The 25,225-nt window shown below is 40.9% G+C and overlaps 1 protein-coding gene across 3 annotated transcripts in view; it reads left to right on the top strand.

Annotated features, from left to right (window-relative positions):
* Nucleotides 1–25,225, top strand: part of ARFGEF1 (ADP ribosylation factor guanine nucleotide exchange factor 1) — a 626,657-nt gene that overhangs the window by 192,130 nt on the left and 409,302 nt on the right. For 2 of the 3 annotated variants that reach the window (XM_029591431.1, XM_029591434.1), the window contains one exon: nucleotides 7,931–8,023. The exons of the other annotated variant lie outside the window; for it this stretch is intronic. In XM_029591431.1, the coding sequence (XP_029447291.1) occupies nucleotides 7,931–8,023 (93 nt within the window). The remainder of the gene's footprint in view (nucleotides 1–7,930; nucleotides 8,024–25,225) is intronic. 3 annotated transcript variants of the gene reach the window in all.

Below are 25,225 nucleotides of genomic sequence, written 5' to 3'. Positions count from 1 at the left end.
TCCTAGGGTACTGAAGGAACTCAAAAATTAAATTTCTGATTTATTAGTTAAAATTTGTAACCTATCATTAAAATCATCCATTGTACCTGAAGACTGGAGGGTGGCCAATATAACCCCAATATTTAAAAAAGGCTCCAGGGGCGATCCGAGTAACTATAGACCAGTGAGCCTGACTTCAGTGCCAGGAAAAATAGTGGAAACTATTCTCAAGATCAAAATGGTAGAGCATATAGAAAGACATGGTTTAATGGAACACAGTCAACATGGATTTACCCAAGGGAAGTCTTGCCTAACAAATCTGCTTCATTTTTTTGAAGGGGTTAATAAACATGTGGATAAAGGTGAACCGGTAGATATAGTGTATTTGGATTTTCAGAAGGCGTTTGACAAAGTCCCTCATGAGAGGCTTCTAAGAAGACTAAAAAGTCATGGGATAGGAGGCAATGTCCTTTCGTGGATTACAAACTGGTTAAAAGACAGGAAACAGAGTAGGATTTAATGGTCAATTTTCTCAGTGGAAAAGGGTAAACAGTGGAGTGCCTCAGGGATCTGTACTTCGACCGGTGCTGTTCAATATATATAAATGATCTGGAAAGGAATATGATGAGTGAGGTTATCAAATTTGCGGATGATACAAAATTATTCAGAGTAGTTAAATCACAAGCGGATTGTGATACATTACAGGAAGAACTTGCAAGACTGGAAGATTGGGCATCCAAATGGCAGATGAAATTTAATGTGGACAAGTGCAAGGTGTTGCATATAGGGAAAAATAACCCTTGCTGTAGTTACACGATGTTAGGTTCCATATTAGGAGCTACCACCCAGGAAAAAGATCTAGGCATTATAGTGGATAATACTTAAAATCGTCGGCTCAGTGTGCTGCAGCAGTCAAAAAAGCAAACAGAATGTTAGGAATGGAATGGTTAATAAAACGGAAAATGTCATAATGCCTGTATATCGCTCCATGGTGAGACCGCACCTGGAATACTGTGTACAATTCTGGTTACCACATCTCTAAAAAGATATAGTTGCTATGGTGAAGGTACAAAGAAGGGCAACCAAAATGATAAAAGGGATGGAACAGCTCCTCTATGAGGAAAGGCTGAAGAGGTTAGGGCTGTTCAGCTTGGAGAAGAGACGGCCGAGGGGGGGATATGATAGAGGTCTTTAAGATCATGAGAGGTCTTGAACGAGTAGATGTGGATCAGTTATTTACACTTTTGAATAATAGAAGGACTAGGAAGCATTCCATGAAGTTAGTAAGTAGCACATTTAAGACTAATCGGAGAAAATTCTTTTTCACTCAAAGCACAATAAAGCTCTGGAATTTGTTGCCAGAGGATGTGGTTGGTACAGTTAGTGTAGCTGAGTTCAAAAAAGGTTTGGATAAGTTCTTGGAGGAGAAGTCCATTAACAGCTATTAATCAAATTTACTTAGGAAATAGCCACTGCTATTAATTGCATCAGTGGCATGGGATCTTCTTAGTGTTTGGGTAATTGCCAGGTTCTTGTGGCCTGGTTTGGCCTCTGTTGGAAACGGGATGCTGGGCTTGATGGACCCTTGGTCTGACCCAGCACGGCAATTTCTTATGTTCTTATGTTATTAACATAATCAGACTAAAGAGCATCTCTTCTAGTTGTCTTTTGCAGAAATTAAAAGTTTTTAAACTGTAAATGTCTAGGTAATCACACATGGGCAGATTTTAAATGCCCAGCGCGTGTAAATTCCGGCCTTTACGTGCGTGGCCGGGCCTTATATGCGCTGGGTGAATCTTCCAAGGCCCGGCCACGCACGTAAAGGCTGGCACGCGCTCAAGTGCCAGGCCTCTTGGAAGGGGCAGGCCGGAGAGTATGTTATGGGCGGAACCTAGCACGCCGGCTAAAGAAAAAAATTAGATTTAGGGTTGGGGAGGAAAGGGAAGGAGGTTAGGGTAGGGGTTAGGGAAGTTACCTCCCAGTCCACTCCTGTGTGTACATACGTGCACGGATTACAAAATTCGGCGCACATGTGCATGCGGCCCATCGATTTTGGCGTGCGCATGTTATAAAATCAGTGCGTCCATGTGCACGCGGCTATTAAAATCCACTCTTTATTTTTTGGCACTTATTTTGTAAGTATATAATTAAGTTTGTGCTTTTGTTTTTTAGTAAACTCCCTTTTGGATTGTTTATTAAGCATTGCATTGCATCTTCAATACATCTATATTTAATGTTATCCATCATTATGTATGTAGCAAGATAAACAAATAGAGAGGTAGGTGAACCACACAAATAAATATGAAAACAACAAGAATGGTACACACAAGATAAATAGATAATAAAATATATGAATCAAATACTTTAAAATGTGAGATAAAATTAATTTTAACATTTCTGGTGCCTCTTAGGGTGCCTTGGAATTTTTACAGGTGGTATGTTAGTAGTATTTATCATTTTACCATTTTTACCTTTTTTTCAATTATTTTTGTTTCTTCATATATTTTTTTATTTTTATATATATTTATTTTTCATTGCGCTTTAGTTTTTAGGTTTGTGATTTTTAAGCTCGTTTATGGTCCAGTGGTCAGCCTCTTTTTCCTCTTAGCTTTAATTCTTATGTTTTGTAATTGTTTTAAATTTATCATCTTGCCACATTATGATGTGTCATTTGTTATGTATGTAATCAGAACAAAATAAGGGATCCTATTATCTTTTCTTCATACATAATATCACATTTACTACATATACATTCTTTAATTTCATATCACTTCATAAAACAGTGTTAAATATTCAATTTTATATGTTCAATTTTTCAAACATCTGGACACCTACTATATGCACATAATTTCCCTAATACATCACCATTTAAATACATACCCCTAAAAAAAACCTCATTTACTCACACATTCATACTTCCCATCCCTCTACAGCAGGGGTCAGGAACCTATGGCTCGCGAGCCAGATGTGGCTCTTTTGATGGCTGTATCTGGCTCGCAGACAAATCTTTAATAAAAAAGTAAAAATCTAACAAACCCCCCCACCCTCCTGACACCCCCCAAGACCTGCCAAAAGTCCCTGGTGGCCCACGGGGGTCCAGGAGCAGTCCGGGAGCTATCTCCTGGACTTGGGCTGTCGGCTGCCAGTAGTCAAAATGGCGCCGACGGCCCTTTGCCCTCACTATGTCATTGGGGTCGACCCTGTGACATAGTAAGGGCAAAGGGCTGTCGGCATCCTACAGCCCTTACTATGTCACAAGGGCTACCGCCGCCATTGGTCGACCCCAGTGACATAGTGAGGGCAAAGGGCCGTTGGCGCCATTTTGACTACTGGCAGCCGACAGCCCAAGTCCAGGAGATCGCTCCTGGACCCCCGCTGGACCACCAGGGACCTTTGGCAGGTCTTGGGGGGGGGGGGGTCAGGAGGGTGGGGGGTTGTAGTAAATTAATTTGGTAGGTCTTGGGGGGTCAGGAGGGTAGGGGGGTTGTAGTTAGTGTGGCTCTCACGGAATTACATTTTAAAATATGTGGCGTTCATGGCTCTCTCAGCCAAAAAGGTTCCCGACCCCTGCTCTACAGGGTGCATTAAAATACATACCCTCCCCCAATATCCTATTACAACTTTTTGTTTTTTTTATTTTCTATATTACTCTAATACATTCAGTGCATCTATCACTATCTCCACATTCCCTACAAGGACCCTTGTTTCGCCTGGCACGGCTTCCTCACGGGTTATCTTCTTCAATGATATTCATTAACCACTCTTCATTCCCTTGATAATATATACAATCCCACTGATCACAAATTTTACGTCTTTATAGCCAAGTGTCCAATGGTGTCCTATAATATGCAAAAATATTGTATCACCAATTTTACCCTACATTTAATACATCTACTACATATTCAATCAATGGTTATGCTACTTACATTACACAGTATGACAATCCTACAGCGCTCCTTTCATCACCGGCTTCAAAATTCTTCTGTTTATCCCACTCATTAATTTTTACCGCATCTCAATTCTACAAAAGTAATATAACATATACCAACTTCCTCATCCTTTCAATCATTTAATATAATACACTACCACTTAGCTAACACTTACACAATGGTAGTTGACTTGTCTGCAAATTATTCCGCTATTCCTTTCTACCCTTCAATATCCACCCAATATCGATCATTGCTTCACCTATAACAAAACATTCATAATGAATAAAACATCATTGCCTCACCTAATATCACTAAACTCCCGATATTCCAAATTACTTATTGACAGCATTTTCAGAGACGCCTTCATCCAACAATTCACCATACCAGAAGAAGAATTCTACTTCCCTCAATTTAAAGAGCCTTTTATATCCACTACAAGCCGCACCTAACCTTCTCTCAACCAATCCAATTTGTTCATTTATCACACACCTCCAATTACTTATGTGTCCCTACGTATTCCTCCTATTCATCAGAATAGATCCTGCCCTATTCTCCTTTCAGCCAATCTGATGTTTCATTTCTCACACTCCTCCGATAGCTAGGCCTCCATCCGACTGAATACAATTCCTCACACGTAATATGCCGCCCATTCAATCTCAGCATTGAGACCCCATGGTTGTCCGGTATTCCATTTGTAAATAAATTTCTGTTCCGTACACCAAAGCCACCGAGTGGCGTTCCCTTGATGACTTTCTGTACACTGTCTATAACAAAAAAATCTCAGGTCATCAATCTGGTGGTGCGCACTAATCCAGTGAGACACAAGAGGAGCTCCTTCCTTCTGAATGCAAATATTGCTCTTATGTTCTATAATCCTTCGGATCATCCGCTTAGTATGTCCAACATATACTAATCGGCATGGGCATACAACCGCATATACTACCTTCTCCGATGTACATAAAAAATCTCCCTTAATATGGTAGTATATACTATTTTCTTATCCAAATGCTGAAATCTACACCCTACCAATACATTCATGCATACCGAACACGTCACCTGACCCCTATCATTATTATCCTCCCTTCCTTTACAACTTTGGGCCACCAAAGATTCATTCCTTTTTTAAATGCAAAAACTGGAGGTTCCCTGCATCGCAGAATAGATTTTAATAATGCCCAGTGCTTCAAAATATCTTTTTTAATCCGCATTACCTTAGATGAATATGGTATACAGCACACTGCTCTGTCAATTTGTGATCGTGTACTTTTTATTAGCAAATTCTCCCTATTGGCATATAGGTTCCTCTTGAATGCTCGTTTAACATATTTCTTGGGATACCCTCGAGCAATGAATTTCTGTCAACTGTTGTGCCTTCAATTTATACTCTACAGAATGACAAAGTCTCCTATACCTTAGAAATTGACTGATGGGATAGATTCCCTCAATCTCCTCGGATAAAAACTCTCGAAATGGAGGATGGAATTTTTATCTGTTGGTTTAACATGAACTGATGTTCCCAGTTTTCTACAATCCCAATATATTATCATATCCAAAAAAGTGCCTTTCAATTTGTAGAGTGAATGTTAAATTTCCTTCCACCTGATTGATGCAACATTTGAATTCCTCCAATGATTCCCCATCCCCCACCCAAATCCAAAATAAGTCATCTATAAATCACTTCCAGAATCTTACATGTCTAAACAAGGGGGATGGGTAAATATACATATCTTCCACCTTTGCCATATATAGGCACGCAACCGATGGTGCCACTGGGGACCCCATCGGTATCCCCTTGATCTGCTTATAAAAAGTCCCTTGGAACACAAAATAAAATTCATATAGCACTATCCTGGCTAAATCTATGATTACCATCGTCCTCCTCTCTGATATATCATCTTGTCCAACCATTTCCTCAATTACATCTAACGCTTTAGATTGGGGGATGTTAGTATATAATGCTGCTATGTCAGCTGTAACCAGTATACCACCTTGTAAATCCTGTTGACACCTCTCCAGTTCATTAATAAAATCCGTAGAATCCCTAATGAATGACTATACTTTACTTTGGGTTGAAGGAAAGTATCTATAAATTTAGCAATGGATTCAAAGATTGATCCAATACCCGATACAATTGGTCTTCCTGGGGGACTTTTTAAAGATTTTTGAATTTTTGGTACAAAATAAATGTATGGGCTGACTGGGTTACTCGTATATAAATACCTGAATTCTTTCTTCGTTATCGCCTTTACCCGTAAGGCGTCTTCAAGAATCTTGCTCACTTTATCCTACAACATACTCATCGGATCACTCTCCATTATCTGATAATATCTGTTGTCATTCAGTTGTAGCATAGCTTCATTCTGATACTGATCTTTATTTAGGACCACCACTGCCCCACCTTTATCTGCTGCTCTTATCACCACCGAATCATCATTTTGTGTAGATCTAATTGCCATCATTTCTTCCTTTGTACAATTAAATTGATGTACCGCCTTCTGACCCTCTATTTCTTTTAATTCATCAAGGACCATTATCTCAAAAGTGACTATTAATGGGCCGGGGGGCTCAGTGGGCATCTATCCAGATGGTTTGTACAGTTTATCACTTCTCATTAATGTCTAATCTCCAAAAAATTCATGCAGCCTAATTCTGCGGAAAAACTTTTTAATTTCAACCCGTGTCAAAAAAGTCATAGTTTTGGGTGGGAATAAATGACAGACCTTTATTTAGGGCAGTTAAAGCCACATCAGACAATTGTTTACCAGACAAATTAACCACTACATTTTCCTTATTTCTATTATTTACCTTCTGAAATTGTAAGGTTCCCGAGTAGACATATTCCGTTTTGCATGATGATTGTACATCCCTCTCTGACCACGCCCCGGATTGGATAAAAAAGATGTCTGGTTCTTTTCCTCTTCTCCCCTCAGCCCATCGTTATTCTCGTGCCCATATTCATTTGTGTTAAATCCTACTTTCCTAGCTGATTCCTTCCTATCGGGCATATATTTATCATCATCAGATGATTCATCTGATGATGAAAAGTCACCCTTCTTATTCCTTCCTTTCCTAGTCTTAGACATTCATGTATATACATAGCCCGTTGTGTAGTTCCTCTCATCCTTATGAAATTTTGACAATTTCATTTTCTTAATGTCTAATTTCAAGGTATCTAGCTGCTTTTGATGTTCCCCTATCTGGGTGTCAAACACCTCTTTTGATAATAGTTTTTGCAACCCCTTAGAATCTTTATCAATCTTACCCTTAAGTTCATCCATCTGATCTTTTACCTTGGATATAATAAGTAATATTAGGTCGTAGGAGCATTTATTAAGCACCACATTCCAGTGTGTGTCAAACTCCTCGTCATTTGAAAACATTGATGGTTCTTTGGTCATTCTTTGGAATTCTTTTGGCGTGGCAATACTCTGCCAATGTTGCAACATGAAGTTCCATACGTATCAATTTCCTTTTATTTTTCATCAACTCATTCCAATCCCCACCCCAATGAAATGTGGTGTGTTACCATATTTGTTATATATGGCCATTTTTAATTTGTAATATTTTAAAATTTGTATTAATTTAATTTTAGTCCTAGTGGATTATTTATTTCTTATGTTTTGAGTGTTTTTTGTTTATTAAAAATTTTACTACTTTGATTCATTTTTATGGTTTCTTGTTAGTGAATAAGGGTGATCAATTATATAATCACCCCTGAAGCAGGTATCTTGCAAAATATGGCCATGTCAGGTATATTGGATCCATCATTGTGCTAATTTTGTTTGATTTTATTGTAAATTTGCTTTTATTGCTATTAAATTTGTAATATTTTGATTCATATATTTTACTTATTTATCTTATTACGTTTGTAGTGCCAGACCTAGAATTCTCCATTTTGATACCAGATTTTCATAAGTTTTTATTTTTAATAAGCAAATTCAAATAGCTTAACTAGTGCATTTTTTTTTTAGTTTTCTTTGATTATCTTTTATACTACCATGTGCATGTCATTTTTTTTCAAGGTGTATATGATGGTGACTGCAATGAATATGAAGAAAAGGCACAAGATATTGTACAAAGCATTATACAGGAAATGGTGAACATAGTAGCTGGAGGTACTGTTTTACAAATATATGCTTACTTTCTATTATTCAGTCAGAAAACTGCTACCCTTGGATATCAACAACAGGACAATTTTATTCTCATAAATAAGTTCAACAGACTGTTCTGATACTTTGTAGTTTGATAGTTGTGTTCTGTACTGTGATTTTTTTTTTTTTTTGCAATTTATTTTAGCTGCATATTATGTTTAGTGATGGTGTTATATAACTGTCATGTTAAAGGGTATTTTAACTTCTATCTGTGCTCATGAATAGTGTGGCTTGCATATTGTATCCATAGTTAATGACTGCAGATTAAAACCCAAATAGTCCATTCAGTCTGCCAAGAAGTCGCTTAGGGGGGTAGTAACTGCCACTTCGGGTACGTGCTCCCATGCAGTAATGTTTAATTTTAGGAATAACAGAAGTTACCCTATATTGTTATTTCGTTTAGCTAACCACAAGGACTCCTCTGTGTTTGTCCCATGCCCTTTTGAATTCCTTTACCATTTTTATCTTTATCACCTTTTCTGGGAGGGCATTCCTTCACCCTTTCTGTGAAGAAATGTTTCCTCCAAACGCGTGGAGAACAAATCCAAATAATACAGGAGATGTGTCAGGTCAGGTAAACCATCTACAGGCACTGAAGCCATACTGGAGTAGAAGAAATTTTTATTCACTTAGTATGGTTATCAGGCAGATCTATTTTGCATTTGAAAGCAGTGAAACAGTTAATTATGATGGCCGTGTTTCGCACTGGCTGCATCGGGAGGAACAGATCAGGAGATCAACCAGATCTTCACCAATATAGGAACAGACAGATCTATCAAAAATAGAAGTAGATAAGAGGCAAACACCCACAAAAATACTCAAAACAAAAATTGTGAAGATTAGCGAAAAAAGAATAAAAATGTTATAAAGAGAGAAATATATATAAATATTAAAAAATTGGTTTTTATGGAAAGGGTGCCCCAAGGTGAAGAAAATGATTCTATTTATAACATCTTTATTCTCTAATCTTCACAATTTTTGTTTTGAGTATTTTTGTAGGTATTTGTCTCTTATCATCTACTTCTATTTTTGATAGATCTGTCTGTTCCTTTATTGGTGAAGATCTGTAACCCATTGAATTGTAGATATTTCATTATTGTTTTCTTTAGCAGTCTCCATTAGCCTTACTTCAGTGGTAGGAAAATCAATCAGCCTGTAGTTTCTAGTCTCCTAGTCTCCTCTCTGCCACTACTTCTTGAAGCGGGACCACAACTGCTATTCTTTAATTTTATGGTACCACTCCATTCTCCAAAGTTGTGTTAAATAGGTACTTCAGTGGATTTTCCAGCATTTCTTTGAGCTCCATCAGTATCATGGAATGTATCTCATCATGGTCCATGGCCTTGTTTACTCTGTGTTGCTAGTTCCACCCAAACACACTCATCCATACTTTTGCCAACCCAAAACTGGCCTTCCCCAAGGTCCTCCTTAGTGAACACCAAACTGAAGTATGTTACATATTTATTTCCTCATTTTTTTTCACATCTTGCTCCTTGACTCCTTTCAGTCTTCCAGTGCTACCTCTAGCCTTCCTCCTTTCTCTGATATATCTGAAAAATGCTTTCTCACTATGCTTTATTTTTTGGATGATCCTTTCTTCTTCTCGGGCTTTCGCTTTCCTGATTTCTTTCCTCGTCTCCTTCAGCGTCTCCAGATAATCTTCCCTATGTTCTTTGTACTTTTTGAATGCTGATTTTTTTGCCTTTATTTTCTCGACCACCTCCTTGGAGAATCATTGGAGTTTCTTTACTTTTGTTTAATATTTTTACATAAAAATGTGTTACCTTTGTTATACCTCCTTTTAATTTGGCCCACTGTTCCACTTCACCCATCTCCTCTCAGCCTTCTAGCTCTTCCTCAAGGTAAGTTTCAATTTTATCAGAGTTTATATTTTTGACATCCAGGATTTTGATCTTCATGTGACTTCTCTCCCTCTTGACCTTTATTGAGCAGGGTTTGATATAAAGGTCAAGAGGGAGAGAAGTCACATGAAGATCAAAATCCTGGATGTCAAAAATATGGACTGATAAAATTGAAACATTTGAGGAAGAGCTAGAAGGCTGAGAGGAGATGGGTGAAGTGGAACAGTGGGCCAAATTAAAAGGAGGTATAACAAAGGTAACACATTTTTATGTAAAAATATTAAACAAAAGTAAAGAAACTCCAATGATTCTCCAAGGAGGTGGTCGAGAAAATAAAGGCAAAAAAATCAGCATTCAAAAAGTACAAAGAACATAGGGAAGATTATCTGGAGACGCTGAAGGAGACGAGGAAAGAAATCAGGAAAGCGAAAGACCGAGAAGAAGAAAGGATCATCAAAAAAATAAAGCAAAATAAAGCTAGTAATACTAAGACATAAAAAATAAGCAAAATACATAAAAAAAGATAAAACTATAATAAAACAAGATAAAATGAAATAAGAATAAAGAGATACAACATGTTACTTGCTGAATTAAATAAAATCACATAAGCATCTTGAAAGCCTGAGAAAAAGAAAGTTTTAAGCTGTTTCCTAAATTACTTTAAGCATGTTTCTTTCCTTAAATTCTCTAGTAACTTATTGCAGAGTGACTGATTAGAAATACTAGCTCCTTTTATGAACATCCAGTCCAGTATCACTACTTTCCTCAAGGTTTCCATCTCCATTTGTCTGAGCCAGCCCACTGAAAAGCATCCACAATATCTCTACTTCTTGCAGATTCTGGCAGATTAAAATCTCTGACAAACACTTCTCCCTTCCTTTCCACCTTTTGAATATTTTCAGACAGATCTCTGACCATTTCTTCTGTTTGATTTGGAGGCCTGTAGATCACACTAGTGTAACTGGAAGTGCCATCATCTTTTTTTTTAAAGTTAGCCCACAGCACTTGTTTTTGACATAAAGAGCTACTTCTCTTCCTTTTCTGTCATCTTCCTCAACAGTTTATAACCCAGTATGGCCATATCCCATTCATAAGACTTTCTGAACCATATCTTTATAATAGCGACAACATCCAAGTCCATCCTCCACCATTAGGGCCTGCAGATCTGGAATTTTATTGTTCAGACTATGAGTATTTTTGCTCATAGCTTTCCAGCTTTGCTCATTTATAGGGTCATTTATCAAAATGCGTTATGGCGTTAACGCCAGTGATATTGCATTAACGCCATAATGCATGCGATAGTTATGTTACCGCATGGCGCTAATGCTAATTTTTTGAAGGGCTGGGATTGGGGAGGGTTTTGGGCGGGATTAATGAAAATGAGGGGCAATACTGCACCGTGCGATAGCATGCGTTATGCTATCACACATTTTTTTTTTTTTTTGTTAATAATTTTTATTGGAGTTTGCAATATCACAAGCAATACAGCCCAAAACAACGGGTAATTATCCACCAAGAAAGTACAAAACATCATGGTATACAATACACATCCGGATACCAATGAAAGATAAGTGCAAAAATTACAATAATAAACGCCAAGAGTAAACCCCAGTTTTCTTCACCTCCTTTTCCTTCACCTCTGCCTCCCCCCCCCATACAGTAACTAAACCTGTACGTGTTTCAGGAGCAATGTGAACTAGCCTGAAATAAGAAAAATAACATATGACATTAAAGTCGTAACATACAACAGAAGGTAATAACAGATGGTCCAGAGTAGACACATAAAACATAGGAGAATGTGTGATCTAATACAAGAAATCATGTGATCTGATACAGGTGATCATCAAGGGAATTTAGGTTGGAAACCAGGTATGAAACAGGGGTTCGCCAGGGTACAGCACTCTATGTAACTAACTAAGTAGTAATTAATTAACTGGCACGTCCCCTGTTGGTGTAGGACTAGGTTTTAAGTATTCCAAAAAAGGATCCCATACCTCAGCACCTCTTTTCGCTACTGATGTTTTCTGCTGTGTAAGTCCATACATCTCATGCGTGCACAGGCGCAGCATGTATTTAAACCATTCTTCATAAGATGGCACATTGTCAACCATCCAGTGGATCAAAATTGTCTTTTTCCCAACCACAGCCACTTTAGCTATAAACAAACTCAACAGTGCATTCATGCTAACGTTGTCAGAAGGTATAACCCCAAACAACCATTGAATAGGATCTAAGATGATATGACATTTCCAAATAAGCATACAAAACCGTTGTATATCCTGCCAAAATTCCTGTATATGTTTACATTCCCAAAATACATGGTAATACGAGCCCGGAGCCTCCCCACACTTCATACACGTCGGCGAATCACTGAGTTTATTTTATTTATTTTTTTTAATTTAATCTTTATTGGGTTTTCAATCACTCTTACATGATTAATAATTTTCCTTAACAAATCAAAGTAAATAAATGTGCAATACATATACCCACAGATAAATTTCCACAAAATTCACTGAGTTTAAGCGTGTATGCGAGCGCTGGAGAAATGAACCCTTGCCATAAAAATTTATATTGTGTTTCACGAAGGTCCTCATTAATTGTAATAGACTGTATATTAGGGAACACACTTATAAATGTCTCATAAGATAATGTAAAGGCCGACCACTGTGTCCACTTGCCATAAAGCTTCTGTAAAGGTATGGGCACAGAACAGCAAATTTCCAGTTCCTTATAAAAAAGGGAGATTTTTGGGCCCTTCGCGGAGGTGCTGGAAAATAGGTCCCTTAAAGCACTGGTACTACTAAGTGTATGCCAGTGATTAGAATGAGTCTGCATAAAATGTCTAATTTGCAGAAAGGCATAGAAGTCTGCATGAGGTAACCCAAACTGATTTTGCAAATCCTGAAAACTGTATAAATGACCAGTTAATGGATGAATTAATTGAAATAGATATCGAAGCCCCTTATTGTTCCAACGCATAAAGGGGGAAACTCCCATTCCCGGGGAAAACATAGGGTTAAAAATCAGTGTTAGCATTGGGGTCACCCCTAAAGGTTGTCTCAAGCGGTGACACAATCGTGTCCACGTCTTCCTACATGTTACCACAAGGATATGATCTCGTAGGGGTAAAGGCAGTTGGCATGCAGGCATATGCAACAAGCAATTCAATGAGGGCACTTGATACCAGGCCGTGAGGAGCTGAGTAGGTGTAAAATAAGAGGTGTCATATAGCCAGTCTTTAAGGAAACGTAAGTTACATGCTACATTATATTGGCTCAAATTTGGACAACCCAACCCCCCTTTTGAGAGAGGAGTTTGCAAAGTGCGAAGCGAGATCCGGGGTTTCTTACCCCCCACAGAAACAATCTGAGGGCTTTGTCTACACTATCACACATTTTTAACGCAAGAAATAATGACAGCTTTTTTTCCTGGCGATAAGCTGTGCGATATGCTCGAAACGGCCATAACGCAATTTGCGATAAAGGTTGCAAATTGCATTTCTGCCATTGCTGGGCTGGGCTGCGAAAAAGAGAGTGGAGTGGAGTAGAGAGAGAGAGCGAGCGCCTCTGGGGAGGCCTTCACAGTATTCAACTATTTATACCACTATAGGAGGGCCAGCTAATAACTCAAGGTAAGGTTTTGGTGGTGGTTTAGGGTTTTTGGGGCAGTTTGACATGCAGAGTGAGATGTATGAACAGCACAGTACACCTTAGTGAAGATTTGACGTCATTTGGAGTGAGGAAAGTCTCCCAAAGATGAGATTTCTACAATGTTCTCTAGCCCTAGCTTGATGGACCCAATAACACCCCTCCCCCCCCCCCCCCAATAGTAATAACCTGTCTGGGCACTTTGTGACCCGCAAAATACAAGTATCGCAGGGTGTAGAAACTCCGCGATTCACTATCTATGCGAAGCACTAACATAGCGCATGGTATGGTAATTCTAAAATTATCATAAACACATCCCTTTTTCTTATCACGGGCATTATCCATGCGAAAATATAGCATTTTGATGAATCTAGGGGTTAGCTGGCTACTCTTCCTGGTAACCTTTTCTGCCCTTTTATTTAAATGTGGACTGATGAGATGATTTTTTATTTCTTCATTCACTTCTGGATTTGTTGGGGATGACATTCTGCCACCCCAGTCCTTAGTTTAAATGCTTTATGACATATGATGTGAATTTCTTGCTTAGGATCTTTTTTTTTTCCTGCAACAGACAGATGTAAGCCATATTTATTAAAAACACCTTTTGCTGTTACATATGTGGCCCCAGCCTTCAACATATCAAAAACCACCTTCCTTATACCAGGTTTTGAGCCATGTATAGAAATTGTCTATATGGGTTAGCCTTTCTTTCCCCATTATGTGAACAGGTAACACTTTTGAAAACGCAATACTCTTTAACATATTCCAAATCTGCTTTCCCAGCATCTGGAAATCTCTCTGTATTGCTTGAATACTGTTTCTAGTAAGGTCATTGGTCCTCAAGTGGCTGATAACATTGATTTTAGAGTCCTTACTTTCTTCTTTAATTGTATTGATATCTAGTTTGTATTTCTACCAGAGGAGGGTTCTGGAATGTATTTAACTGTTGTGTCCCCCTCAAAATGAGCTCCCAAATTAGTGCCTCTGATATCAATCTCTCCAGCACAAGGAGCTTTTTGTTATATTTGATAATGCTAAGGGGTTACTGTGTTCATTAGGGACCTTCTTTTCTTTCAGTTATTACTTCAGTTTCCATTAGTAGAACATCTTCATTTTCCAGTACTGAAAATGCATGAGTATCCTTTGCGAGAGTGCATGTCTCTGTGTTACTGGTCTTATCCTACCAGAATCCACTGCAATCCATTTCTTTCTGGGCTTCTGAATCTTCGGTGGGAGTGAGGGCAAACTTTGTAAATGCTGTAAAGTTGGAGAGTCTTTTTCTGGTGGTTGCTAATTCGTGTTTAGCCCCTTTGTAGCTAATTCTGCTTTAAGTTGAGTCTGTTCCTTTTTCATTGTAGAGAGCTGCAAACAGATGGGGCAAGCTCTATGCCTCTAGATCAGGGGTCAGGAACCTTGTTGGCTGAGAGAGCCATAAACGCCACATATTTTAAAATGTAATTCCATGAGAGCCATACAATATGTTTAAAACTAAATACAAGTAAATGTGTGCATTTTATGTAAGATCACACTTTTAAAGTACAATAAGTCTCTGAAAATATTACACCAGGCCTTAAGACACCAATACATCTCCTATTAGGAAAACGGACCAAGTCAGGCTGCTATAGAGTCCTACACAGAAACTATACGCCAGCAGAAAACCTCACCTGAATCACGTGCTGTCCCTCACCTAACATAGAATAAAGAGACCAAAACGCATAACAAGAAGCATGCAGACAAAAACTGAATTGGAAACTGCAACAAGCCAGAGTCTCTGTATGCAGTGTAACAAAGGAAAAAAGAAACATCACACATCCTTATAAAACAAATCAAGAAATATAAAATCATCAGCAGTAAAACTGTACTAACAAAAGAACATATTTCGAAACAGCTGATGAGTGGAATATCCAATAATTAAAAACTCATATAAAACATTTCCAGATACCAACAAAATATTTCAAAATAGCAGACACAAAGATCCAGTAATGAAAAATAATAAGGATACAAAAATTTTTTTGCTCTGCATACCTGGGAACGTTTGATATCCAGGTGTCCTGAGATTGTTCTGAATTAGCAGGAGGTGGGGTGGTTTGCTTGGAACTTTCTCCTCTCTCAGTCACATACCAGCGCTCTCTCTCACACTGGCTCTCAATGACACACCTATACACACATGCGCTCAGTCACTCACATATACAAATGTTTTTTCTCTCTCACTTATATAGGCTCTTAATTACACATTTACACACATGCTGTCTATCTTTTCACGCTTACACACACACAGGCTTTCAATCACATAAATACATGCTGTCTTTTTCTCTCACACACAGACTCTCATTCACATGCTTACAAACATGTCCTCTCTTTCTCTCATTTACACACAGGCTCTCAATCACATACTCACATGCTCCCTCACCTAAATCAGCTCTCAATCACACACAGACACACATGATCTCTCTCTTACTTATACACACAGGCTTTTAATCATACATACACATGATCTCTCTCACACACAAAGGATCTCAATCATACACACATACTCTTTCAAACAAACAGGTTTTCAATTACAAACTTACACATACAGGTTCCCAATGGTAAACTTACATTCATGCTCTCTCTCTCACAGGCAGGATCTCAATCACAGACATACTCTCTTTCACATATACAGGCTCTCAATCAATCATTCACATACATGCAATCTCTCACTCACACACACAGGATCTCAAACACACATGCTTGCTCGCTCATTCACTCTCTCTCTCTCCCCCCCCCCCCCCCCCGGGAACTCGCGGCAGCAGCAGCCACCTCCCAACGCTAACCTCCTTCATTTTCAGCCCTCGCGGAGGCGAAGGCGGAGTCCCATCGGCCGCGGTTGAAGATTTTCATTTTCCTCCGAGCCGCGCTGCAGTCTTCTTCCCGTCGGACACTAGCGTGCCTGCGCGGGTCTTCCCGCGCAGGCACCTGATGCTCTCCACTTCCTCTTCCGGGCCGCGGGAAGAAGAGAGCACCGGCGTGCTCTCTTCTTCCCGCGGCCCGGAAGAGGAAGTGGAGAGCATCGGGTGCCTGCGCGATGACTCCAGCGCTGGCACCCGGCTGACACCCGATGACTCCCGCGCAGGCACCCGGATGACTCCAGTCGGCGTGCTCTCTTCTCCTCCCCCCCGCGGCCCGGAAGAGGAAGTGGTGAGCATCGGGTGCCTGCGCGGAAGAAGAGACCACGCTAGTGTGGTCTCTTCTTCCCGCGCAGGCACCCGATGCTCTCCACTTCCTCTTCCGGGCCGCGGGGGGGGGGGGGGGGAGGAGAAGAGAGCACGCCGGTGCCGCTGACTCCAGCTGTCCTGCCGCGTTCCGCCCGGGCTGACAGCATTTTAAGCCCGGGCGGCGGAGGACCGGGGAGCAGCTGGGTCAGCGGGGAACCGCAAAGTATGGCGACACTTGTCTGCGAGCCAGATGCAGCCCTCAAAAGAGCCATATCTGGCTCGCGAGCCATGGGTTCCCGACCCCTGCTCTAGATGGACTGCCCTAAGACAAAGGCACTAAAGTTATTACATTGAATAATAGTTATTTTAATTTGTTTTAATATGGAACACATTTAATGTGATAACTATTTGCAAAGTATCTTGTTACAACTTACAGTAAATATATGCCCTAACAAAACTATATAAGAAGATCAAGCTCTGGGGTAGGGAGGGAGGGCTTTTAAATAATTGAGATTAGTAGCAAAAAAAAATCTTTTCCCTGATTTTCACTTATTTATAGCTTTTTTTTTTTGTCCATTGTGGACAGATCTGAACTAAAAAATGTGCTTACAAGCTAGTTGGAAATTACAAATCTAATGCTTTTCAGTTGGTATAATCATCCCCTGCCAAGAGACAAAGCCAGCAACATTTTTCTTTTCTTTTTTTTAATAAAGACAAAACAGTGTTGAATCAAAGGTTTTGCAAATTAAATGTAAGCATCCCCTCTCAAAAAGGCATGCAGTAATTCAAATATAAGAACATAAGAAGTTGCCATACTGGGTCAGACCAAGGGGCAATCAAGCTCAGCATCTTGTTTCCAACAGTGGCCAGTCCAGGTTACAAGAACCTGGCAAGTACCCGAAACATTAAGTAGATGCCATGCTACTAATGCCAGTACTAGCAGTGACTCTTCCCTCAGTTAACTTGATTAATAGCAGTTAATGAACTTCTCCTCCAAGAACTTATCCAACCCTTTTTTAAACCCATCTACACTAACTGCCCTAATCACATCCTCTAACAGCAAATTCCAGAGCCTAATTGTGTGTTAAGTAAAAGAATTTTCTCCAATTAGTTTTAAATCTGCTACTTGCTAACTTCATGGAGTAGACTAACTTTATGCATTACCCCCAGATAATTTTAAAAGCAAAGATTTTCACTTAGCCAGTCAGAATTCTGCTGTTTTGTAGGAAACCTGGAAACAAATGGTCCAGATTTGCTGGAAATCATTAGTCTAATGCTACTCAATTGCTATAATTAGGCTTTCCCAAGTGACCAAGTCAGCTTCCTTGTCTCTTGGGAGGTTCTGGAAGGCAGGATTTTCATTGCTTATAGGCAGAGTTCAGTGGGGCAAGAAAAAGATGGTTCTTTAGCTCTGATCAGGCCCAAGTGAGGAGGTGTTTACAGTTTGCAGCTGCAGGAAGAAGAGAGAGCTGCAGAGGGGTGTTCAGGAAGGGAAGGAAATGAGAGGGCTGCAGGAGTTTGAGAGGGTGTGCTGCTAGGGAAGGGAGTGTGGAGGAGGAAGAAAATGAGTGCTGTATGTCAGTGTCGGGTGGGGAGGAGTGTACTGTGGAGTGGTGCATGGGATGAGAAGGAGCACAGTAAGTGAGTTCATTTCTTCCCTGGCAAGTAACTCATAAAGGAATTTTTTTATCCCGTTCTACTGTTATTTCATGAATAAATTTCAAAAAGTATAAAAATGTGCATAGTGTTTTTAGACTTTAAAAAGGCATTTGTCTATTATTAAACCTTATTCCTTGTTGTCTAGGTGCAAATATTAAAAAATGTCCCTTGCTGACAGCAGTAACAGTACCAACAGTGGCCAAACAAGCAAAATGAATATGTAAAAAACAAGTTGAGTATTCAGAATAGTTCGAGATAACTAGTGTATACTGTGAGTGTCAAAGTTCTAAGTATTTTCAGTACATTTGCAAAGCTTAATTTCTTAGCGTTCGGATAGGTGGATCCACGACCAGTGGGTTATGCACCTCTTCCAGCAGATGGAGACGGAGCAAAGCTGACGACACGGTATGTATACCCCTGCACCGCCACATCCCGCCAGTATTCTCCGTCTCGAGCAGATGGTGGACGTGTATCTCTGTACTGGGGATTGCGTTAAAAGTTTTTTATAGGAGAAAAGAACAGTTTATTGCCCCCACTCTCCTGTGGTGATACCTTATGGTCCCTCCCTCAGACAAGTTTCCTGAGGTGATTTATTTGGATCCTTCCCTCATTTGGGTGCCTTGGTTCGGTAGCTGGTTTTTTGCCAGCATGGACATAGCTGTAAAAAAAGAAAGGCAAGCGGGTGCAGGAAGCCGAGTACAGCAGTGAAGGTATATGCCCTCTCTCCCTGCAGCCGGAGACCAACTCTGTACTCGGCCAGGATGGGCTGAGTTCAGGTAAAGAGTATTTAAAAATATAAAATAAAAAAAGAGGGAGAGCTGTTTTTAGGGATTCCTCTCCCCTCTGGTCTCTGTGCTTGGTGCACCGATCCGATGTCCATTCCCACCTTCAAGGGGAACTTCAGGGACTCAGGCAACTTGGCAGGTTGAGAAGCCGCCTGGGAGGGCCCCACTCTCAGGCTTAGATTTTTCATCGTGTGGTAGGCTGTGCCTGCGTCCGCGCGCATTTTCTCTGTGCACAAGGCTGCCCTTTTCAGGTACGTCAGTTTGCCCTTACATGTTCAGCTGTGCATCTGTTTGTGCGCCTACCTGGATGCTCAGTTGTATGCTTAGGGGCACCTAGTTGGACACACAGTGGTGTGCTTCATGGTGCCTAGATGGGCACTCACTTGGGAATCTACCTGAATGGTACATTAGCGCCTAATTTTTGGGCACCTGTTTTTTTGAGCACCTGTTGTGAGCACAGCTGGGTGTCCACGTCTCAGACACCTGTTTAAAACATGCTGTCAAGCATCGATGGCAAAGAAGCCTAAGCGCTTTATGCTTTGTGCTACTTGCCATATTCTGGCAACTCAGCCTGGCATTCCCTCTAACAACTTGTGTCAGCACTGTTTGGAGGATCAGGAAGACTTGTCTCTGATTTTGCTAAGCCCAGTTCTTCCTAGCATGTTGTGGGAATGAGAAAAGAGTTGTCAGAGATTTTGCCTGGAATTGGGGCTCCCCTAACTGGTTCATCAGAAGGGGGAAGGTAGTTCAGTGGGTGCATAACCCAGGCTCTCTTTTCTTGGGTGGAATTTTTTCAAGGGCTGCAGTCCTTTTTTCAGGCACAGTCATTGGCCCTGGCTAATCTTAACAATTCAGGATCTCAGGCTGTGGATTCCCACGTGCTTGGTGCTGTGGGTAATCATTGGAGCATGTCTAGACCTGCTGCGGGTCACACTGATAGGGACCCAGATAGCACGGATGATAAAGCCGATCCTTACTCCCTGCAGGATGGGGAAATTCCTCTGGGGCTGGAGCCATGTTGTGTTTCTTTCATAGAGATGAGTTACTGGCTCTGATTTCCCAGATATTGAAGATACTGGGGGTACCAGGGGCTGATTCCATGTCTGAGCCAAAGAAAGATCACATTTTGATTTCTTTGTCTAAAGCCTCATTTTTCTTCCTTATTATGGAGGATATTCAAGAATTGATTGTCTTGAGTGGGGCACCCCAGAAGCTAATTTTAAAAGGGGACGAACCTTCGAAGGGCTGTACCCCCTGGATCCAGCTGCAAGAGAGTAATTGCGCTTTCTGGAAGTGGATGCACTTGTTGTGCCATCACCATCCCTGTAGAAAGAGGAGCGGCATTGAAGGATGCCATTCTTAAGCAGGTCTTTGAAGTGATGGTAATGAATTTGCAGATAGCTTCTTGTTGCTCCCTGGTGGCTCACTCTTGTTTACTTCTCTTTCAGGAAGTTGATGAATCTGTTGTGTATTCCAGGGTAGTGATGGAACTGGCAGCTGCCTTTTTGGAAGATGCAGGTTGTGACTTGGTCCGCATTTCGGACAAAGGGGTGGCTTCGGAAATAGTGGCCAGGAGTCCGATATGGCTCAGGAATTGGTTGGCCAATACAATTTCAAAGTCTAATCTTATGAAATTGCCTTTTAAAGGATCACTTTTGTTTGGGAGTGAGCTGGAAAAACTGTTCAGTAAGTGGGGTGAGGCCCAGGTTCCTTGGTTACCAGAAGATAAGAAGCATATGTGCCCTCTTCACACTCTGCTGGCTCAGTCTCAAGACTATTCAATACGGCTTCACCTGCCGGTGGAGATCAACATAGAGCTGCAGTGGTGGTTGTAAGCGGACCATCTAAGGAAGAGGGGTTCTCTGTGATCACTGGACTGGATAGTACTCACAGCAGATGCAAGTTGACAGTGCAAGGGGTGTTGGATTACAGAAGAGTCTCTCTGGCGCATCAATTGGCTGGAAGCCCAGGCCGTCTGGTTGGCATGCTTACGATTCGTCGACTGATTGCAGGGTCGAGCGGTCCGGATAATGTCAGACAGTTCAACGACAGTGGCTTACATCAATCGCCAGTGAGGAACCAGGAGCCTGCAAGTGTTGCAGGAAATAGCCCAACTCATGGAATGGGCAGAAGTGCATCTTCAGGAGATCTCAGCATCCCGCATTGCAGGAAAGACAATGTAAGAGACTACTTTCGTGGCAGACAGACTCTGGACCTAAGAAAATGGAAATGGTTAAGCGAGGCATTTCAGGTCATAGTGGACCGCTGGGGCCTCCCGTTTCTAGACCTGCTGGCAACATTTCACTGTGCAATAGTTCCTCACTTCTTCAGTTGCAGGAGAGATCTAAGTCCTTGGGCAATGATGCCCTCGTGCTGTAGTGGCTGTAGTGGTGGGCAAGCTCCTATATTCCTTTCCCCCATGGCTGATGTTGAGCAGAATGATTCGGAGGATTGAGAGTCACATGGGGATGGTGCTTCTGGTGGCACCAGATTGGCCCAAGAGGCTGTAGTATGCGGATTTGCAAAGGTTCCTGGTGGACCTTCCTATCCGATTACCGGTTTGCAGGGATCTGCTATAGCAGGGGCCTATTCTTCATGAAGATCCAACTCGATTTTGTCTTATGGTATGGTCCTTGAGAGGACTTGGATACTGAAACGTGGATATTCCACTGCGGTGATTGCCTCTTTGCTACAAGTGAGAAAGCTTTCTACTTCCTTAGCCTATGTGCGGGTTTGGCGAGTGTTTGACTCTTGTTGTGAGGATCAAGGGATTCCCCTCATTCTGTTAAGAACCCACTTATTTTGGAATTTTTCAGGATGGATTGAGAGAAGGGTTGGCCCTTAATTCATTGAATGTACTGGTGGCAGCTCCTGCCTGTTTCAGAGGTCAGGCAAATGGTGGACCCTCTTCGGCTTATCCAGATGTGGCTTGTTTCTTTAAAGGGATGAAGCATCTTTGTCCTCCTCTGTGGTTGCCAGCACCCTTGTGGAGTCTTAATCTGGTTTTGGAATTCTTGGCGGGTCCCACCTTTCGACTGCTTCATAACCTTTCCTTTAGGTTACTTACATTCAGGCCGATACAGTAAAGTTCGCGGGAGAGCAGGCGAGCGCTCGCTCTCCCGCGCGCGCACAGGCCAGTGTCCTGTGCGCGCGATACAGTAAAATAAAATATTTAATTTAGGGCCCACGGTAAAAAGAGGCGCTAGGGACACGCTAGTGTCCCTAGCGCCTCTTTTTGGACAGGAGTGGTGGCTGTCAGCGGGTTTGACAGCCGACGCTCAATTTTGCCGGCGTCTGTTCTTGAGCCCGCTGACAGCCACGGGTTCAGAAACCGGACGCCGGCAAAATTGAGCGTCCGGTTTTCAAGCCGCGGGCTGACTTTAAATTTTTTATTTTTTTTATTTTTAACTTTTTTTTAACTTTTGGGACCTCCGACATAATATCGCCATGATATTAAGTTGGAGGGTACACAGAAAAACAATTTTTACTGCTTTTCTGTGCACTTCCCCGGTGCCGGCAAAAATTAACGCCTACCTTTTGGTAGGCACTGATTTCTTAAAGTAAAATGTGCGGCTTGGCTGCACATTTTACTTACTGTATCGCGCGGGAATGACTAATAGGGCCATCAACATGCATTTGCATGTTGCGGGTGCTATTAGCCTCGGGGGGGTTGGACACGCGTTTTCGACGCGCTATTAACCCTTACTGAATAAGGGGTAAAGCTAGCGCGTCGAAAACGCACATCCAAATGCCGGTTAACAGTGCACTCCACCGGAGCGCACTGTACCTGTATCGGCCTGATTGAAAACAATGTTTCTTGTGGCAATTTGTTCTGCGCGTAGAGTCTCTGAAATGCAGGCATTGTCTTGCCGGGAACTTTTTCTTCGATTGACTCTGGGGGTGAAAGAGTTGCGTACTGTTCCATCCTTTATGCCAGAGGTGGTTTCAGATATTCATTTGAAGCAATCAATTTCCTTCCCGACTCTGGACAGGGAAAGAGATGTGGCTGAATATCGCCTATTTTGGTCCTTGGATGTCAAGAGACACATTTTGAGGTATTTAGAACTTCTCAGGAAGATGGACTAGTTGTATATACTCCATGGTGGGAATAAACAGGGTGAGCCGGAGACGCAGGATAACATAGCACACTGGATTAAGGTAGTCAGGTTAGTGCTCATTCCACTAGGGGTCAGGCAGTGTCTTGGGCAGAGATTAGATTGCTGTCTCCTGTCGAGATTTGTCGAGCTGTGATGTGGTCCTTTTTACATACGTTTTCCAGGCATTACTGCCTGGATGTGCAGGCCCGGGAGGACTCTGCCTTTGCACGTGTGTTATTGATCGGACCATGGGCAGCCTCCCACCCTTTTCAGGAGTAGCTTTGGTACATCCCACTAGTCGTGGATCCATCTATCTGCAATCTAAGAAAGGAGAAATTACTATTTACCTGATAATTTCCTTTTCTTTAAGGAGGATAGGTGGATCCACCTTCCTGCCCTCGGCTGCCAGATGTGTATGCTATTGTCCTTCTGCATGGCTGTGTGTTCCAGAGGTTATTGTAAATGTCAATCCAGTCCCTAGACTAGTGTTAATACACTCCTTGTTAATGGTTTCCTGTTAGTTGAGTGCTGGAGTGGTTGTCTTGTTAAGTTTTTGTTAATTTGTCCACAGTTGGCTTCTGCAGAGAATACTGGCGGGCTGATGTCAGTGTAGGGTATATATATATCTTGACGGCAGATTTGCTCCATCTCCGCTGGTAGAGGTGCATAACCCACTGGTCGTGGAGCCACTTATCCTGCTTAAAGAAAAGGAAATTCTCAGGTAAGTAGTAATATCTCCTTAAACATGATCAGCTCATATAAAACAGGTCAGAAATCTGAGACTAAATGTAATTGTTTAAATCTTATGTGTAAGTATGGGCAAACATATGCAAACTAACTCCACTCAGATCTATACTGTGCAAACTTATCTCATAAATACAATCTTTACTTTGGATATGTAAAGGTCTGGATTATGTAATTTGCTTTGAAGTGCCAGAATATAAATCAAATAAATATATTTTATCATGCAAAACCATAGTTGTTTAGACAGTGCATTTTAATGAATACTCTCTTAGCTGACTCCTATAATCACCGTAGTATAAAAATGTATGTAAATAAATTTGTGATGTCAGTTTCTCAAAGGATGTTCCCTAAAGCTGCTGTTTCCATTCTTATAATGTAAAATAAGAAGGAAAAACACCAGAATTCAAGATTCAAGCAACATTATTGGCATTACAGTTCATGCATGTGTTACCAAAATAAAACATAAAGTGGTAACTACATGTAACTAACTATATGAGAGAAAATTATTTTTGTTGACTTCCTTTCCTGACCATACTAATGTAGTAATCCTATTAGAGTTTTCCAAGAAATATCTTTCTATGCCTTTTGTTTTGCATAAAATTAAACCTATCTTGATTAAACAGCTAAGTTTCATTGTGAATGCAGCTAAGCAGGAGAATTTGTACCATGTTTTTTGCAATGCCTATCAATTTCCTAACAAGCCTACAGTGTGCAGAAATGTATCACCATTGTTTATAATCACATTTTTCCAGCAGACAAGTTCAAAACATGTTACATCATATTCAAAGCACTATATTAACACACACAAGTTACATTTATATTTTTTGGTTGTCATTTATGGATAAGTTACATTCTGTGGATAACAAGGTATCATAGAATATGGATTTTACAGCAAAAATATGCTCACAAGATGCCATGGATGGATATTACAGCAAATACATAGTCAATACATGAGGTAAAGGGTGTTTTAGTGATTGAAAGTTTGTATAAGCATACTGGCATGATATTGACAGCACAGAATTGGAGTTGAGAACATTCACTAAGTGCATTGGTGGTGGTGAAGGGTAATAATTGGTGGGTATGTTGCAGTATGGTTCATTTGAGATCTTGGACATCAAGATTTGGTTGAGGAGATTCAGTTGGATTCAGGCTGTGGACCAGGGATCAGGGTTCCAGTT

The sequence above is a fragment of the Rhinatrema bivittatum genome, chromosome 2, assembly GCF_901001135.1.
Source record: "Rhinatrema bivittatum chromosome 2, aRhiBiv1.1, whole genome shotgun sequence".
In the NCBI taxonomy this organism is placed as follows: domain Eukaryota; kingdom Metazoa; phylum Chordata; class Amphibia; order Gymnophiona; family Rhinatrematidae; genus Rhinatrema; species Rhinatrema bivittatum.
Note: the sequence above shows the minus strand (reverse complement) of the source record. Positions and strands in the feature narration are given on the sequence as shown.